This window comes from Physeter macrocephalus, chromosome 9 (assembly GCF_002837175.3).
Source record: "Physeter macrocephalus isolate SW-GA chromosome 9, ASM283717v5, whole genome shotgun sequence".
Taxonomy (NCBI): Eukaryota; Metazoa; Chordata; class Mammalia; order Artiodactyla; family Physeteridae; genus Physeter; species Physeter macrocephalus.
The window spans coordinates 25,013,166-25,031,667 of record NC_041222.1 but is presented as its reverse complement, the minus strand read 5'-3'; the positions used below and the strand labels follow the sequence as shown (position 1 = coordinate 25,031,667).

The 18,502-nt window shown below is 48.0% G+C and overlaps 1 protein-coding gene across 3 annotated transcripts in view; it reads left to right on the top strand.

Moving 5' to 3' along the window:
• The window catches only part of COL15A1 (collagen type XV alpha 1 chain), a 106,035-nt gene that overhangs the window by 84,798 nt on the left and 2,735 nt on the right, over window positions 1-18,502 (top strand). For all 3 annotated transcript variants that reach the window (XM_055087076.1, XM_055087075.1, XM_007101829.4), the window contains 10 exons: window positions 2,871-2,916; window positions 4,721-4,801; window positions 5,221-5,270; window positions 5,368-5,469; window positions 6,359-6,503; window positions 10,361-10,425; window positions 12,024-12,152; window positions 12,290-12,349; window positions 13,089-13,148; window positions 17,387-17,572. In XM_055087076.1, coding sequence (XP_054943051.1) covers window positions 2,871-2,916; window positions 4,721-4,801; window positions 5,221-5,270; window positions 5,368-5,469; window positions 6,359-6,503; window positions 10,361-10,425; window positions 12,024-12,152; window positions 12,290-12,349; window positions 13,089-13,148; window positions 17,387-17,572 — 924 coding nt within the window. The remainder of the gene's footprint in view (window positions 1-2,870; window positions 2,917-4,720; window positions 4,802-5,220; window positions 5,271-5,367; window positions 5,470-6,358; window positions 6,504-10,360; window positions 10,426-12,023; window positions 12,153-12,289; window positions 12,350-13,088; window positions 13,149-17,386; window positions 17,573-18,502) is intronic.

The following is an 18,502-nucleotide window of genomic DNA, read 5'->3' as shown; positions in this document are numbered from 1 at the left end:
CCTGCATATAGACCCTTGAGTGACTCGAGGTTTCTAGATAATAGATTGTGGCACTGAAACGTACTGGGTCTTCTAAGGGCACACAGGTGGACAGAGTGTGTCTTTTAATGCAGTCAAAAAGCAGTGTTGGGCTTCCCTGGTGGCGCAGTGGTTGAGAGTCCGCCTGCCGATGCAGGGGACACGGGTTCGTGCCCTGGTCCGGGAGGATCCCACATGCCGTGGAGCGGCTGGGCCCGTGGGCCATGGCCGCTGAGCCTGTGCATCCGGAGCCTGTGCTCCGCAACGGGAGAGGCCACGACAGTGAGAGGCCCGTGTACCGCAAAAAACAAAAACAAACAAACAAAAAAAACAGTGTCTTTTGTTAGCTTCATGTTAGCACGTTAGCTTTGTGCTTGGAGCAGTATAAGAAGGGGGGAAATAGACCCCTTAAAATACAGCTGAGAATAAAAAGGCAATTCTAACCAGTGCTCTTTGCATTGGGAGCTTTGGGCTACAATCTATAACTGTCCTTTCTCAACTGTCATATTACTGCACAGCACACAACCCTGAGAGGAGGGACTTTCTCTCCCCCTTTGTAATGAGGAAACAAACTGTGACTCAGACAAGCTCACTGACTTGTCTAAGGTCACAGGATGGACGGAGCTGGGGCTATCATGCAGGTCCCCTGACCACCAGGCAGCAGGTACAGGCACCCCAAGGGGTCAGACACGTGCCTGGTCGCCCAGCTGGTCAGTGCAGTGTCCCCGGGGTGTCACCCGTATTAGGTGTGGGGAAACCCAGGGAGGGTGGGCCTCTCCCCATGCACAGGCATTAGTCACGGAACTGTGCATAACTATTCTCTCATTCATTCAACAAATATGTATCAAGGACTTACCAAGTGTCAAGTACAAGTGAGGCCCTGGGACCACGGGGTGAACTAGACAGGCGTGGCCTCTGTTCTCGTGAGCTTGCAAATTACAGTTTAGAAGATTCTTTGAAGTGGGTTCTTAATTGATGCCTGTTGGAGGTGGTGATGAGACTTGGGTCAGAGGCTTTAAAATGACGCAGTTTGGCTGAGTGTTTGCCCAGACATCTGTCCATGTCTAAACTTTGAGACACCCAGGTCTGCAGCCCAGGGAACTCTGGCATGGAAGGCAGAGGATAGGACCCACCTCTGTAAGGTGACCAAGGGGCCTGCTGGCTCCCGGAACTACGTGAGGACAACAGCTAACCAGGTCACGTTTACATCAGTGGCCTAAAAGGAATCCTAAAACGTCAGGGCTGGAGAGACCCTCCTGAGAGATGGCTGCCTCCCAGCCATAGAGAACGGGAGACCTCAGCCCAGAGAGGCAAGGTCCCACTGTGAGTTGGTGCCCAAAACCCCTCCCAGCAAACATGATATCAGGCTTCAAATGAACTGGCCATGGGACAGTACTTGAAAAACTCAAGAGCGTCATAAAAATGCTACTGCAATTACCATGACCTGTGCTAGGACCCTTTGCTGTGACCATGGCCTTTGGGGGTCATGACGTTCCTTAAAATAAGCCGAAGATGAACTCAGAGCATTTTGGGTTTTGATTTCATGTTGCCTGGCTGGACACCACGCAGGCTGGGGCATGGATGTTTCTTGACCAGCTCTCAAAATGGACATTTGAAAAAGAAATGCTTCCTCTCACATCCAGCATTTCACAAGCCCCTTCTCATTTCAGCCCCTTTCTAATACCTTAACAATTTACCCTTAACAATCCACCCCTGGAGTGGAGCAACTCTCAGCATAGCTGTGAGATATCAGCTGGGCACTGCTGCCTTTATCGTTAACTTAGAAATATTCTTCCTGGAAAATTCCTGTCCCCTCCCCTCATCTTCTCTTGGTGACCCCTGAGCATCTTGTGACCCTGTACCCAAAAGCATGGGAGGGGCCTTCCCTGGTGGCACAGTGGTTGAGAGTCTGCCTGCTGATGCAGGGGACGTGGGTTTGTGCCCCGGTCCAGGAGGATCCCATGTGTCGCAGAGCGGCTGGGCCAGTGGGCCTGAGGGCCATGGCCGCTGAGCCTGCGCGTCTGGAGCCTGTGCTCCACAACGGGAGAGGCCACAGCAGTGAGAGGCCCGTGTACCGCAAAAAAAAAAAAAAAAAAAAAAAGCATGGGAGGATCTGGTGTGAGAGGGATCATTTTGATTCTGCATATTAACTGGGAAAAAGGTAAAGGTGGACTCTTAAAAGCAGGGTGGCAGGTGGCTCTGTTTTAATAGACAAAGAAAAAAAGAAAGAAATGCAGGAATCTGGGGATGAACTGTGAAGGAATATTATCTTGAATAGCTTGGACTCCAGACCCCTGGCACTTAATGGGAAGTCTAGAATAGCCCCCCAATATAATGATAACTCCCCTTTATTAATTATCACCACCATCAACTCCTGTTCAGTGGGCTCATCTTTGATTACACATGGCAGCAAAGCTAATGGCTGGCCCAGCTTCATGGCTTGAGTACATCACTTGCCCGAGTGCTTGACCTCTCACATGAATCAATCCTGATTGATCAGAAGGGAGGGCAAGAACACTCACAGTTGACCAGACCAAAATTGCCATGACTTTTTGTCTTAAAGCTTTGGGCTTTCCCTCTGCAGAGTTGTTCAGCCAGTAGGTCTCAGCCCAGCTCAGCTACATGATGCCCTCCCTGCCCCCACCCCCTGACCCTGCCCCAGTTGAAGGTCTGGGATGCCTTGCATGAGGGATGCCGGGAAACTCAGGGCCTTTGGGGGCTACAACACCCAAGGAAGGCCTGACTCCATGACCTCACCCCTCGCCCCCAGGACAGGGGACTGTGGCTCCCTGTGCATGCAAACACCAGAACAGGGTTGCGGTGTATGACCTTGGCTTTCTCTCTCTCTCTAGGTTGGTACCACATATCCTGGAAATTCAGAACTCATCACTTTTCATGGTACACACTCCTGTCTTCACCTTGTTTCTCTGGGACATTTCCTGACCCTCCTATCTCTGCAGAGGTGGTTTCCAATTGTCCAGTGCTGGGCGTAGACTTGGTGGTCAGGAAGATCTGTCTGGGTGTCACAGGAAGGGTGGTAGCTGGACAAAGGCTGTGGGACTGGGCACCTCTGTTTGCTTGTGTCACCCATCTGCCTATTCTGTGCATCTTGGCTGAGCCTCCTAGCTAGCAGGCTGCACTCCATTTTTCCATTCATATGTTAGTTTGTTCATAACACATCCACTGATAGCTTCTCCTTGCCTGGTGCTATTCTATGCACTGGGCTGAGACAGATGGATCCCATGCTCTTCTTGTCACCCAGGCCCTTAGACTCTGCTGGGTGAAACTATTTTAAAAGTCGTTACAATGCAATATGCCAAGAGCTAATGCAGGGGAGGCCGTGGGAGCTCAGAAGGCCTTTGCTTCAGAGTGTTCCTGGACCAGCAGTGTCAGCACCTCCTGGAAGCTTGTTAGAAATGCAGAATCTCAGGCCTCATCGCAGACCTGCTAGATCAGGAGCTGCATTTTCACAAGCTCCCTCTGAGGTGTATACACAGTGCAGTGTGAGACGCACTGGCTCTTAGTGATTAGTAAACATCAGCATGTTCGGGGCCTGTAGGAGCTTATCTACCACACATTAGAGGGAGGATAGGCCAGGAGACGGGAGCCTGCAGGCAAGCAGTGACTCTGGTTCCCTGTCCCCACACACACTGTCACACCATGTGTGCCCCTTTTGATTGAGAAGTCTGAACGCTTGCAGTTTAAACAGGGAAAGGCCTTTTTTATTTCTCCCCCCGAGTACTGACCTCTGGCTTGGCTCTGTCACTCCTGGCCTGCTTGGGTGGTGGTGTCCCTGCTGGTATCTGGCTTCATGGGTCTTTGGTCACTTTTGGTTACAAAGTCCAGGCTGTTCTCAAACTGCTTGTTCAGATCCAATTCAAGGCTCTCCCTTCCCCTGTTGCAAGGTGGACCTTGGGGAGGAGGGGGGGTGGGGCTGGATTTGCTTTCTTGGATCCCCAGTATGTAGGCACACATTGGTCAGCTGATCTCTCTTGGGAACCGGGAACTCAAAGATCTAGTGTCCACCCACTCATCTAGGTGGGGAAAGGGGACTTCTTCCCTTCCCAAACTCTGTACTCCCAGGAGGCTTTCTCTGAGCCCCTCTCCCAGATAAAGAGTTGGGGGAGGAGAGAGGGCTGTAAGGCTGGTTCTGCAGAAGCAGTGCTTCTCACAAGTCCTGTGGGGAGTGGCGTACCACACTGTTGGCACTCTTCCAACTTTGCGGGTGGAATACTTAGTAGCACCGTTAGCTGTCCTCTGCGGCACTCCCGGAGAGTCCTCCCCTCCCCTTAGACCACCGTGCTGCCCAGGCTTAGGTGGGATGGGACCGGGAGCTTGACTTGGTGTTGAGTCTCAGGCCACGTGCATGAAGCCATCCAGGGGAGTTAATTGTAGCCTCTGCTGGGCTCCCATGATGCACTGCTGGCACCTTGAGGATGGTACTTATTCCATCCTGCCGCGCGATACCCTCACTGTGTCTGTCTCCTTGAGAGCTTTCCGAGGTCAGGAATTGTGTCTGCTGCATCTACCTCTGCCTCTCCATCCTATAGCAAAGGATTTTATACCCTCAATAGGCCTGTGTTGTTGAGTAGACTTAGCTCAGGGGGCTCAGTTTCAAAACTTGTCTCAAAAATGTTTTATATAGAATGAAGGTGATTTTCCACTATCATTTTTTTTTAAATGTGTGTGTATTTGGTGGCAGGTGTTAAAGGAGAGAAAGGATCCTGGGGTCTTCCCGGCTCAAAAGGAGAAAAAGGCGACCAGGGGGCCCAGGGACCACCAGGTATCCCAACTCTTGTTCTGGATCTTGCCCTTGATTTTTGTTTCTGAGAAATCCAATTGAGCCAGTAAGTAAGGCTAATTACATTACCACCCTGTCCACAAGCTCCATGGAATTCCAGAGAGACCCAGTCATGGGCAACACGTGTGCAAGATAGAACATTGTCAAGAGAGACCGGAAGTTCTGATCGTTCCAGCTTCATCTGCAGAACGAGGCCTGGAGAGGACCAGGGACAAGCGTAGGATGCCACAGGGTCACAGGATCTGGACTAGTGCTTGTTTCCAAGCACAGTGCCCCCTCTGTCAGCTAAACCAATGTGGGGTCACTTCTGCTAGGAACTCATCATGGTTGCCAACTTGGAGGCTTTGGTGTTTGAACTTCTGAGATTGATTGTGGATTTTTAAAAAGTGTTTCTTTTTCAGGCCCTCCTGTGGATCCAACTTACCTGAGACATTTTCTGAACAGCTTGAAGGTGAGCATTTCTCAACATCTAGCCTGTGTTTCCAAGTTCTCAGGCTTATGTCGGAGACTGGTTCATCTGACTCTTACTGGATGTTCTCTGCTTACAGGGAGAGAACAGAGACAGGGGGATCAAAGGAGAAAAAGGAGACTCTGACAGCGGCTTCTCTGTGTCAGGGCCCCCGGGCCTGCCGGGAAGTCCAGGCCTGGCAGTGAGTAGCGACCCCTCCACACCCCTTCCTCGAGGAGTCACGGTGCTCCCTGAAGCCCCCCAGTGTGACGAGGCAGCTGGGAGCAAGGGCCAGTCACAGCACCACAGGCTGCAGGCAGGCCTTGGGCATTGGCCTCTCTCCCCCATACTTGCTAACGGGTGGGGAGCCTGGAAGATGCCACAGAGGAAAGGGAGCTAGCCAAGGCCACATGCACGCAGGTAGCTTCCAGGTAACCCACCACCGTGCCTTATTCACATCAGCGGTGGAAAACTCAGTCAGCACAAAGAGTTGTTAATGGTAAACACATCAGAAGGGAAGGTGAGGGAGATGTTTTTAGGGGGCTATTTGATTCTTCTGAAATTTCATCAAAGAAGGAGCCTGTAGACCGGCTTGGTCTTCTTAGGATGAGAAGTTTCTCCAGATCACAAAAGAGAAGTTCAAATTATGCCTCCACTGAGATTATGACCAGATCATTGACCCTCAGGAACCAGGAACAAATTCTGGACCTGGAACTTGCCATGAGCATAGACCAAGCAAAGCCAGGAGAGCAGGGTTCTCCTTCCAGCTCTGCTGCTGATTTGCTTTGGGACCTCGGGCAAGCCCTGCCCCTCTCTAGGCCTCTGTTTCTCCATCTGTGAAATGCCGAGGCTGGACTAGATGAGCTCCAGGGGCCCTTCTGAGTTCAGGGCTCCCTAGGCTTCTCTGCTGTCATTCAACATAACGACTGGGCCACCGCTCTTTAGGTCTTCCACCTCCTGGCTTGTGCCAGGATTGAGGATGATGATAGAGGGTGTTTACTGACTTCTTATCAATGTCCTGACAAAAAGAACAGATGGGACTTCTAGTGACTAATGGGGCTTTCTCTCTTCTGTTACTGTGCACTTGACAGGGCCAGAAAGGGGAGACCATCGTCGGGCCCCAGGGACCCCCAGGTGCTCCTGGCCTGCCTGGGCCACCTGGCTTTGGGATACCTGGTTCCCCCGGGCCACAGGGACCCCCGGGGCCACCAGGACCTCCAGCTATCCTAGGAGCAGGTCAGTACTGTGAGCGGTGCCCAGTGTCACCACACCTGGGTGGCATGTCAGAGCCACACTGTCCGACAGAGGGCTGTTTCCTGGATGGAGCCTTCTTTCTTTTCTTTTTTTTTTTTTTTAACTTCAGATATAATTTGCGTGCCATAAAATTCACCCATTTAGAGTGCACAATTTAATGGTTTTTAATATATTCACGAGGTTCTGCAGCCATCACCTCTCTCTAATTCCCGAACATTATCATCACCTTAAATAGGAACCCTGTACCAATTAGCAGTCACTACTCTTTTTCCTGATCTTTCCCTGATCTTGGAAACCAGGAATCTACTTTCTGTCTCTATGGATTTGCCTATTCTGGACATTTCATATCAATGGAATCACAAAATATGTGACCTTTTGTGACTGGCTTCTCTCCCCTAGCATAATGTTTTCAAAGTTCCCTCATGTTGTAGCATGCAGTACTTCATTCCTTCTTATGGCTGAATAATATTCCATTGTATGGATATACCACATTTTGTTTATCTGTTCATCAGCTGATGAACATTTGAGTTGTTCCCACTTTTTGGCTATTATGAATAGTGCTGTTGTGAACATTTGTGTACAAGTTTTTGTGTGAACATATGTTTTCAGTTCTCTTGGGTATAATGCCTAGGAGTGGAATCGCTGGGTCATATACATGGTTACTTTACTTTTGGAGGAACCACCAGACTGTTTTCCAAAGTGACTGCAACATTTTGCATTCCCACTAGCAGTGTACAAAAGGTTCCAATTTCTCCTCATTGTCAACAACATTTGTTATTATCATATCTTTTTTATTCTAGTCATCATTCATTCATGTGAAGTGATATCTCATTGTGGTTTTGGTTTGCATTTCCCTAAAGACTAATAATGATGAACATCTTTTCACGTGTGGGTGGAAACTTCCTGGCTGCTTTGTCAATGCCTGGGCCTTAAGGGACTTGAGGACCAGCATTGATTCTACCCTTCTATGTAAAAATTTCTTTACCCCTTGGTACCTCACTTCCTCAAATGAAAAATGGGTGAAATAGAAGAAAATCTCCATTTATCAGGTACTTACCAAGTGCCAGGCACTCTGCTGGTCACTCTACTACATTATCTTACTGGATTCTCAGAAAGCCTTTCAAGGAAAGTATTAGCATCCACATTTTACAGAGGAGGAAAGTGAGACCCAGAGATGTTTAGGAACCTTTCCAAGGTCACACAGCTAATAAGTGGCGTGAATGGGATTAGGACCCAGATCAGAGTAGCTCCAAAGCCTGTGTTCTTTCCACTGTACCCATGGTGGAAAATAACAGCAGCAGCAATAATAGCAAAAATGCATCATTTTTTGTTGTTTGGGTTGGCATGAGCCAGGTGTGGTGGAAGCACACCTGGGAGGAGACCTACAATGTCTGGGGCATCCGGGAGAACTTTACACGGGAGGTGACTTTGGGGCAAGTGACAGAAATGGAACTCAAACTAGCTCAAGTGCATAGGGAAACTTATTGGATGTGCAGGAGGGTGTGAACAATCAATTTGTAAGGGGGGCAGGCATGCAGTGAGACTTCAGGTGCAGCCGGAACCAGGGATTCAGTCCCTGCGAGGATTCTCTGGCCATCTCTTGCTCAGCTGCTCTCTGACTGCAGCATCACGCTTCATCGCCGTAGACCATATCCTCTGCATGGCGAGAAATACCGACAACCTACAGCTTCCACCGTCATCTAGAAATCTTGGCCTTGTTTCTCAGTTTTAGTTTGAAAAGCCCTGGCGTGGGGATGTTCTGGCGAAGGACTCTGACTGACCTGTCTTGGGCCAGATGCCCAACCTTGGACCAGTCATCTGTGGCCAGGAGGTGGGATCACATGAGACCATGACAGCTCCTTCTGGACCTGAATGGTCATAGAGGTGAAGGAGAAGATCTCAGGAGCAAGTGAGGATGCTGGTCCTGTAAAGAGAGAAGGTGCTGGGTGGATAAAACCATAGGTGCCTATACAACCTTGAGGGATACATAGGAATTGCAAGAGGTGGAGGGGCATTGCAGGGTGAGTACAGGATTCAGAGACTCTGTTGTCCATAGTAGCCCTAAACTAGGGGGCCCTAGGACTCCTTGCTCCATTGAAAAGGATTACCCTTCACATAATATATAGCAATTCACAGTTTACAAAACACTCCCATATCCATTATCCCATTTAATCTTTTTTTTTTTTAATTTTTAATTTTTTTAAATTTACTTATTTTTGGCTGTGCTGGGTCTTTGTTGCTGCACGTGGGCTTTCTCTAGTTGTGGCGAGCGGGGGCTACTCTTCGTCGCGGTGTGCAGGCTTCTCATTGCGGTGGCTTCTCTTGTTGCAGAGCACAGGCTCTAGGTGCGCGGGCTTTTTTAGTAGTGTGGCACGTGGACTCAGTAGTTGTGGCTCACGGGCTCTAGAGCGCAGGCTCAGTAGCTGTGGTGCACGGGCTTAGTAGCTCCGCGGCATGTGGGATCCTCCCGGACCAGGGATCGAACCCATGTCCCCTGCATTGGCAGGTGGATTCTTATCCACTGCGCCACCTGGGAAGCCCCTATCCCATTTAATCTTAACAGCAACCCCAGGAGGGAGATGAAATGCATAAGATTATAAAACTCATTTTATGGATGAAGGAACCAAAGCTCAGAGAGGTTACGAGTCTGACTCAAGGTGACAAATCCTAGGAAGAGGCATGGCTGGGGTCCAAATGCAAGTCCTCAGACCTTGTCTCCACTAGACATTCACCACCTGTGTATGAATTTTCAGGTCCTGTGTCAGACTGCAGGCTTATTTGCAGCGACCTCAAAAATCTCATACAGTAATTTTACTGGGACTTGTACAAACATCCTTAACTCTGCCAAGAGTTTTGCAGATTCTGGGGGGAACTGGAGATCAGAGAGGTAGAAGGAGAGCAGCGGAATTGCTATAATAACATTTCTTTATGTTTGCCTAAAGTAAGGACTCTTCATTTGGGAACCATAAACTCCTAGAAAATTCAAAGATGTGCCTCAGGGAGCTATCATCCCACTAACATTCTAAGTAGAAGTGTGTGTGTGTGTGTGTGTGTGTGTGTGTGTGTGTGTGTGTGTGTGTGCGTGCACTTGCAGATATGCATATATGCATTTTTCTAGGGGAGAGGGCAATAGCCTTGATTTGATTTTTAAGGGCATTTTGACTCTTCAAAAGGTAAGAATCTCTGGTTGGATGCTATACAATTTGCAAAGCACATTCCTAGTTTGTGTTCTTCTCAGTTCTCAACACAGGCTAGTGAAGAAATATCTGTTTACATTTCACCGATGAAGAAGCTGGGGTTCAGAGAGCTTGTTGTTTCCCCAAGATCACACAGCTGAGAATTGACAAATCAGGAACTTGAGTCTCCTGGCTGGACGGCCAGGGCCCCTGTCACTGCCCTACCCTGCCCCCCTGTAGCCTAGCACCTTCTCTTCTTCTTTCTGAGCCTGCTTCCTCTGTTCAGTAATTACCTGTTTGTCTCTTGGGAGAAATAAGCTGTATGAGTCAGAGCATTTTTGGATGCAAGTGACAGAAAATTCAACTCAGACTGACTTATACAAACAATTGAAACAACAGGAATTTATTCACTTATAAAACTGGAAAGTCTTAGGCATGACTTCATCCAGGGCTACAGTCAAGTATCTCAGTTCTCCCCCAGACCAGTCAATGTGGCTGAGTCATATGCTGGGCACAGAGCTCCTAAGATTCGGTTACGAGCTGCAACACTTTGCAGCACTGTGAGTGGGGTGGTGAACGCTCCCCTCAGTGACCAGCTGAACATAGGAGGCATTTTGCAGAGAGTGTGCTTTCTTGTAACTTCTCTTTTCTGCTTTGTCTTAGCTGTGGCCATTCCAGGCCCACCTGGCCCTCCAGGACAGCCAGGGCTTCCCGGATCCAGGAACCTGGTCAGTATTATCATCAGTGTGTCTTCATCCTTCTGCTTTGGATGGGTTTCCTTGGAACTTTGGCTGCAGTGTTTAGGGGCTGGCACACCTTCTCTGTTGGAGTTAGGCCTCCATGACAATAGAAATGGTATAATTTCACAAACAGGGTATTTATTATCTCTTTGGATGACTTATTAAGTAAAAAGATACAGACTACAAAATCATTTATGATTTAAGTTCCACCTTTCCAATCCTTAATTGACTAAACTGTAACAAGAGCCAATCATATTACATCAAAAAACACAGGCACAAGACTGTAAACAACATCACAGGAGGCCCTGTGCTGGTTACATTTCCCCTGGGTAATGCAGCCTTCTCCATTCTACCAAAGGATGTCTCTTGTACCTTGTTACCCTGCAGATCATTGGAGCAGGATATGGCACACAGAGATTATTGTGACGCACAGAAAGAGGGACAAATACCTTATTAGGATGTCAGGAGTCCTAGGAATGCTCTTCGGTCTTTGATAGATTTTATTTGGAAATTTGTGCTGCCAGATGAAGAACTGTCCAACAGTAGATGGAATTTCGATATTTGGTACCTTTGGGGGATGCCTAAGTCATTTTAATCACAAAGTCATCTTCAAACCTAGGTGAACATTAAGTTTTTTGTTGTTGTTGTTGTTGTTTTTTGTTTTTTGTTTTTTGCGGTACGCGGGCCTCTCACTGCTGTGGCCTCTCCCGCTGCGGAGCACAGGCTCCGGACGCGCAGGCCCAGCGGCCATGGCCCACGGACCCAGCCGCTCCGCGGCATGTGGGATCCTCCCGGACCGGGGCACGAACCCGTATCCCCTGCATCGGCAGGCGGACTCCCAACCACTGCGCCACCAGGGAAGCCCGAACATTGTTTTTATAATCTTTCTCAGTTGAAAAGAAAAATAACAGCTTCCTTGGTTCATATTTCTTTGAGGCTTGATACTTCTCAATAGATTTTTCCAGCTTTTATGCCTGTGCCTGGATAGGCCAAGATGGCTGTCTGATCGTTGGCAATTTTCTAGACAGAGAAATTACAGACCCCCATTTTCTGCTGTGTATTTAATACTGGAACTACCCAGCCAGGCAAAAAAGATTTAAGACGTAGGTAAAGTAACTCACTTGCTTACATTTCTTACTCCAAATGAAAAGCAATTTGAAACCCTGTAAGGAGCAGCATATGAGCAACAAAACACATGTAAATGTAACAATGTTGGTGCTGTTGTGCAGCTCACACAAATGGAAGTGGCAAAACTTACCAATGATTTTGCCAATACCAACGTCCAACAGAGCCAACTCTGTTAACAGTTTTTAAATGTCTTTGAACTCTCAGGATACTATCTTCTTTGTTTTAATTTGTTTATTGTAATTGAGATTTGTGTTTCAAGGTAATGCATGTTTTTGTTTTATCGGAAAGAAAGTCCTTTGGTTATTAATGAAGTTATATATCTCTCTGTGGCACAATAAGCCTTTCCACTGACTGTGAGGAGATGGCTCATATTTGACTTTACAAAGAGGCCAGTTTTTCAAATTGTGCCATCGCTGTGATGATAACCGCAATGTTTGGAATTTAAAATTATCTGACAGGTTACAGCATTTAGCAACATGGCTGACATGTTGCAGAAAGCCCATTTGGTCATAGAAGGGACATTCATCTACCTGAAGGACAGCACCGAGTTTTTCATTCGTGTCAGAGATGGTTGGAAAAAATTGCAGGTAATCCTTTAACAAACTGCCTCCAAGTACCCTCTAAAAATAACATTCTACTCCTGTAAATGCCATTTTTCTGATTTGAAAATAGGCGAAAAGTTTCTAGTTGATGTTTCATTTTCAACGTACTCTTTTCCTTAAAGCTGGGACAACTGATCCCCATTCCGGATGACAGCCCACCACCCCCTGCGCTTTCCAGCAATGTGAGTCGTTTCCCTGCCTTACCTCTAGCTCCTTCATTCATCAGCACTTGCTGAATCCCCTTGGCATCCGGTATCAAGCTCTCCAGACTCTGCACAGCCAGCTCTGCGTGGTTCACTATCTGGCAGAAGCCCAAAAATTACCAAGTGCCAACAGAACGTTCTCACAACAGCTGGAGGGAGAGCTGGATCCAGACGCTGGAGACCTGCCATTCCCATGTCGTAGCTGAATCCTCTTGGGCAAGGGACTTCCCTTCTCTTGGCCTCAGTTTATTGATCTGTGAAAACACGGTTGGCATAAGCAATCTAGAAGAGCCCTTTAATATTTGACACTGAGACTTCCTTGCCTGATAAGGACAACAGCAGCTTGCGTTGTCCACTATTTTAACCTTACAGCTACCCTTTGAGGCAGGTAGTAGCATTCCCACTTTGCAGGTGAGGAAGCTGAGGCTCTGAAGAGGTGCCTTGCTCTATTAAGTGAATGAGTTGGTTGTAAAACATGGACTTCTTCCTTGATTCAGCACTCTTCCTAAAAGTCTTGAGAATATCCACTCCCTTTCCGAGGATAATTTTTCGTTCATGTGTGAAACTCTTCACAGTTAAGAGTGGTCCAAAGACCATGACAAACTGTTTAAAGCAGCTTTTCAAGAAACATTGCACTTGTACCTTAATGTACGGTGAAGAACAGATTGAATGCATATTCAGGACTGTTTTTTTTTTTTTTTCCTTTTTTACCTGACAGTCTCATCAGCTTCAGCTTCCACTGGCGTCTATTTCAAGTGTTAATTATGACAGCCCTGCAGTAAGTACAATTCATGCATTTACTGTACAGATGCCGAAAGTATGTCTGTCACGTGCCAGGCCCCATGCTTGGCACACAGTTCCTACCCTCAAGATGCACATAGACGAGCCAGAGAGGCAAATAAAAAATAGGTAATTCCAATACAGTGTGAGAAGTCGTTGGGGCGAGGCAAACGCAGGGTACTGGGAGTGTTAGGAAGGTGAAAGAAGTCTGCCTTCTTTGGAGGAGGTGACCTTTAAATCACGACCTGAGGGACAGGTGAGAACAGGGGAGAGCCAGGTAAGGGGAGGGGAATGGGAGTTCCAGGCAGAGGGACTATGGAACAGAGGGAGGCAAGGGCAAGCGCTGTACATTTCTCTAATTCCAGGTATTTCAGTCTTGCCGAAGGAGTAGAGTTCAAGGCAGGGAAGGGAAAAGTATAGTCTGCATAGGGCAAGGTCAGTCATCAAGGACCTGAAAGCCAAGCCAAGGCCTCTGGCCTTTTCCACTGGGCAGTGGGGGAACATTGAAGGATTTTAAGGAAGACAAGGGTAAATAAGATTGGCATCAGAGAAATTACCTTGCTTATAATGTACAAATGGATTAGAGGGCACAGGACCAGGGACCCAAAGACAGTTAAGTAGTTACTGTAATTATCTGAACTAGGATCACAGCAGTGAACATGTAGAAAAGTGGGCAGATGGGAGAGGAATTAAGGAGGCAGGAGTGACAATTTGGTCATTGGTTGGGTATGGGGCAGTGAGGATGAGGGGATCAGGAATGATGCCCAGGTTTCTGCTTGGGTAACTGAGTGGTGATAGATTTTTTTTTCCAGGGATCATTTTGTTGCTTAGACCTGAAACTCTCACTCTATTTCTTCACTAGCGTAAATGAAGATTTTGTTCAGATAATTGCAGGAACCTCCTGGAACTCAATTGCAGGAAGTACAACGGGGCCTGTGGACTCTTGTTCCTGCTATTAGTATCTCTACAGACCGGCCTCTGCAAAGGTCTTTCCTCCTGCTTCTCCTCCACCCCCACCCCAGCACACAGACATAGGTTACATCTGCAAAGCTTGCGCACAGCCTTGGGTTGCCATGGCACTGATCCTGGCCTCAACTCTATGGGATCTTACAGCTGCAGAGCTCAGTACCACCTGACTCAATTCAGAGTCTTGGGAGAGGTAGTCTACATGGGTCAGTTGCCTACTCCCAGTCAAATCAAGAGTAGCCCAGGGACTTCCCTGGTGGCGCAGTGGTTAAGAATCCGCCTGCCAATGCAGGAGACACGGGTTCGAGCCCTGGTCCGGGAAGATCCCACATGCTGCGGAGCAACTAAGCCCATGCACCGCAACTACTGAGCCTGCGTGCCACGACTACTGAGCCCGTGTGCTGCAACTACTGAAGCCCACATGCCTAGAGCCCGTGCTCTGCAACAAGAGAAGCCACCACAATGAGAAGCCCGCACACCACAACAAAGAGTAGCCCCCGCTCGCCGCAACTAGAGAAAGCCCGTGCGTAGCAACGAAGACCCAACGGAGCCAAAAATAAATAAATAAATTTATTTTTTTAAAAAAAGAATAGCCAAGAGAGGAATGGAGATGCAGATGTGGAGAGTGGATGTGTAGACACAAGGGGTGGAGGGGATGAATTGGGAGATTGGGATCGATGTATGTGCACTGCCATGTGTAAAACAGATGGCTGGCGGGAGCCTGCTGTGTAGGGAGGGGAGCTTGGCTCAGTGCTCTGTGGTGACCTAGGTATGTGGGATGGGAGGCGGGTGGGAGTGGGGTTCAGGAGGGAAGGGATATGTGTATACATGGCTGGTTCACTTCGTTGTGCAGCAGAGGCTAGCACAGCATTGTGGAGCAACTATACCCCAATTTTTTTTAAATGTAAAAACAAAAAAAAAGAGCAGCCAAGAGAATGAAATTGAATGGCCTGAGGCCACTCTTTTTAGCAAGTATTGTGGGGACACTTTCAAAGAAGGCGGCATGGACTTGGCGGACACCAGAAACACGTTTCCTTTAGTGCTGCCATTCACCAAGCAGGAACTAATGTAGGGCATGGTGAGTCTGCGGTACCTGTAGGATATCTGAGTGGAGACCACCAGGAGGAAGCAGGATCAGAAGGTCTGCAACCCTGCGGTGGGTCTGGTCTGGAGATACAGACTTGGGAGTTTTCAGCAGAGCTATGGAAATTGTCTTGGGGATGGTAGGATTCCCAAAAGAGAATCTATATGGTGAGAAGAGATTGGTTTTTGAGGAGCAAAAACAAAAAGGAGCTGATGGAAGACATACGAGAAGGAAACTGAGAAGCCATCGCCAGAGAGGAAGAAAGAATGCCAAACAAGATAGAAGCCAGCAGTGTCAAATGCTGCCAAGAGGCCCATTGAAAGAACTAAAAGGTGTTGTTCAAATTGAGAAACTAGAGAAAAGCATTTCTGTAGCATGGAGGGACGCCAACAAGATTCTAGTTGGTTGCAGAGTAGATGGGAGGTGAGGAAATAGAGAAGCAAGTATAGGTAACCCTTCAAAAAGCTTAGTTATGAGGGGAGACATTAGGGCAGTAGCTACAAAATTTTTAAATAAATTCTAAGGCAATACATATTCATTGTAGAAAATTTGGACAATGAATAAAAAGAATGGGGAAGGGGACTTTCCTGGTGGTGCAGTGGTTAAGAATCCACCTGCCAATGCAGGGGACCCGGGTTGGATCCCTGGTCCAGGAAGAGCCCACGTGTCGCAGAGCAACGAAGCCCATGTGCTACAACTACGGAGCCCGTGTGCTGCAACTACCGAAGCCCACGCACCTAGAGCCCGTGCTCCACAACAAGAGAAGCCACCGCAACAAGAAGCCCACGCACCGCAACAAAGAGCAGCCCCCGCTCGCCGCAACTAGAGAGGGCCCGCACAGCAGTGAAGACCCAACACAGCCACAAAAAAAAAAAAAAAAAAAAAGAATGGAAAGAAAATAGTAAATCACTTATAATTTTACACAACTGCAACCATCTTCAAAAAGCCACTTTAACGTTTGATTGTGGAAATGTCACTGTCTTCATAAAAATGATATCTATTCATGATAGAAATGTTCCAGCGGTTAAAGGTATAGAAACATGAGAATATAAAAGCCCCCAATCTCACCATTCAGAAGCAGCCATCGTTGCAGACATTTCTCTGTGCATCTCCTTAAAGAAGGAGAGGTGGAGGTGGTGTGGTTGGAGGTGTGGCAGGGAGACCTGCACTCACCGCTGCCCCTTTCCTAGGTGTCCTCTGGTATCAGGGAAGCACAGTCCATCAGGGCCTCTGGCGACTGCCCTTGGGTGTAGCCCCCAGAAACACAGCAGCAGAAAGGTGATGAGACCATAGGGCCTCTTCCTTCGGGTGCCACGGTCTTCAGACACATAAGAGGGAGGAAGATGGGTTTAAGATATTTAACAATGTTTTCCTTTTCTGGCGACTTGGGCCCGCCCGGGTCCTGCACCAGCTCTATGCTAATGAGATAAAAGTTACTCCTGACATGAGATTGAGGAGGGAGATGACTACTCCTTGATTACGGAGTATAATTCAGAGGGTACGACAGAAAGGGCTGGGAGAGAGGGCCGCAAAAGAAGGCTGGGTTTGGGGAGAGAAAGAGGGGGAGAAAGCAGATTATGGAATGGATTTTATTTGGGCTCCTGATCAAGGTGGCAGGAATGTGAGGCTAGAATTACTGTATGACCCCTAGTTTCCAAAAGGGTCTATCCCAGCAGTCTTAGTAATAAATGTCATGACCTTCTCCTTTCAATGCCTTTTCCCTCTGGTCCCTCATGATCAGCCCCAGGCCTACTAGGAGGTGGAAGAAAGGGCAGGAGAGGCAGATAGCTTGATGTAGCTCTGAGATCTAGGACCAAAGCCAGCTTAAAAACCTCCTGGAAACTCAATGAGGGGCAGACCCACAGATGGCCTGCCTGCAGGCTGGATTCAGATCTCTGAAGTGCTTTATTTTGTTTTGTTTTTCTCATATATGGAAGAAATTTCTACTATTTAGAGCTGTTCAGATTGCTGACACAGGCTGCTTTGGGAGACCTGAGCTCTCCTTCCCTGGAGATGGTCCAGCAGGGGCTAGAATCCCAATGTCAGGTAGAGGTTGAGTAAGGTGACCTCTAGCGTGCCTTCCATTGCAGCAAGTCTGGGATCTTATTAGGAACATGTGATGGTTATGGGGGTTGGAGTTTGCTTTAATTCTTCAACTGCCCTATCTTTTCTCTCACTTTTTTCAGCTACACTTGGTCGCTCTGAACACGCCATTTTCTGGGGACATTCGAGCTGATTTTCAGTGCTTCCAGCAGGCCAGGGCAGCAGGACTGTTGTCCACCTACGAAGCATTCTTATCCTCCCATTTGCAAGATCTCTCTACAGTTGTGAGGAAAGCAGAGAGATATAGCCTTCCAATAGTGAACCTTAAGGTAAAAATAAATATCGTTCCCATTGCCTCCTGGACGGACTGGTCTCCACAGGGACTAGAGGCAGTTGCCACTCCTAACATCATCAGAAGTATGCTGTTTCAAGGCCCTGATTAGCTGTGTGACTTTGGGTGGTTACTTTCCCTCTCTGGACCTCAGTTGCCTTATATTTACAATGGCCCTTCCTGTTTGGATGGTTTATGACCCTTGGAGCAGACAGGAGGGATAGTAATGACCTCTTTCATTTATATAGCTTTTGTGTTTGTTTACAATGCACTTCATATCCGTGATCTTAATAGATACTCCCGATAAAAACGGGAGTTATTCTTTTCTGTTTGTCAGATGAGGAAACTGAGGCTCACAGGGAGAAAGCAGTTTACTCAAAGGCACTACAAACTGGAATTAGTTTCCTTGACCCCCTCTTGGTTCCACCTGAGGATGCCTTCTGTAGAGCACTGGCTGAGTGGCACCAGAGAACAGCTGGCGAGCACTGGTCCCCAAGCAGAGCCACTCTGTCCTGCACCCTGGTTTGGTACCCTCAGATCTTTCTCTGCCCTCATTCCCTGGCAAGGCAGGGCCCCGCATCACCCCTCAGTTGTACCATCGAAATAGCCTCTACTCCTTTAAGGCTACGGAGGGGCAGCCCTGTTGGTGCTCACACACATCCTGGGTCCTGACCCCTAACCAGACCTCAAAGGTGCTTCGAGACCCTTTGGTCCCTGTGACCCCAGTACTCCAGTTTGGAACCTTGAGGCTGGCAAGTCCATCCTGACCCCACACCCAGCACTCCCCATCCCGTCTTCCAAGGTTCTGTTCTACCACATTCACCCCCTCAGATTGTATTCTTGGAATACAAAGAACCGAAGGAAAAGGAGTAAGAAATTCATCTCCACATCATCCACTTGTAGGTTGGCACAAGGCTTGGCACAAATT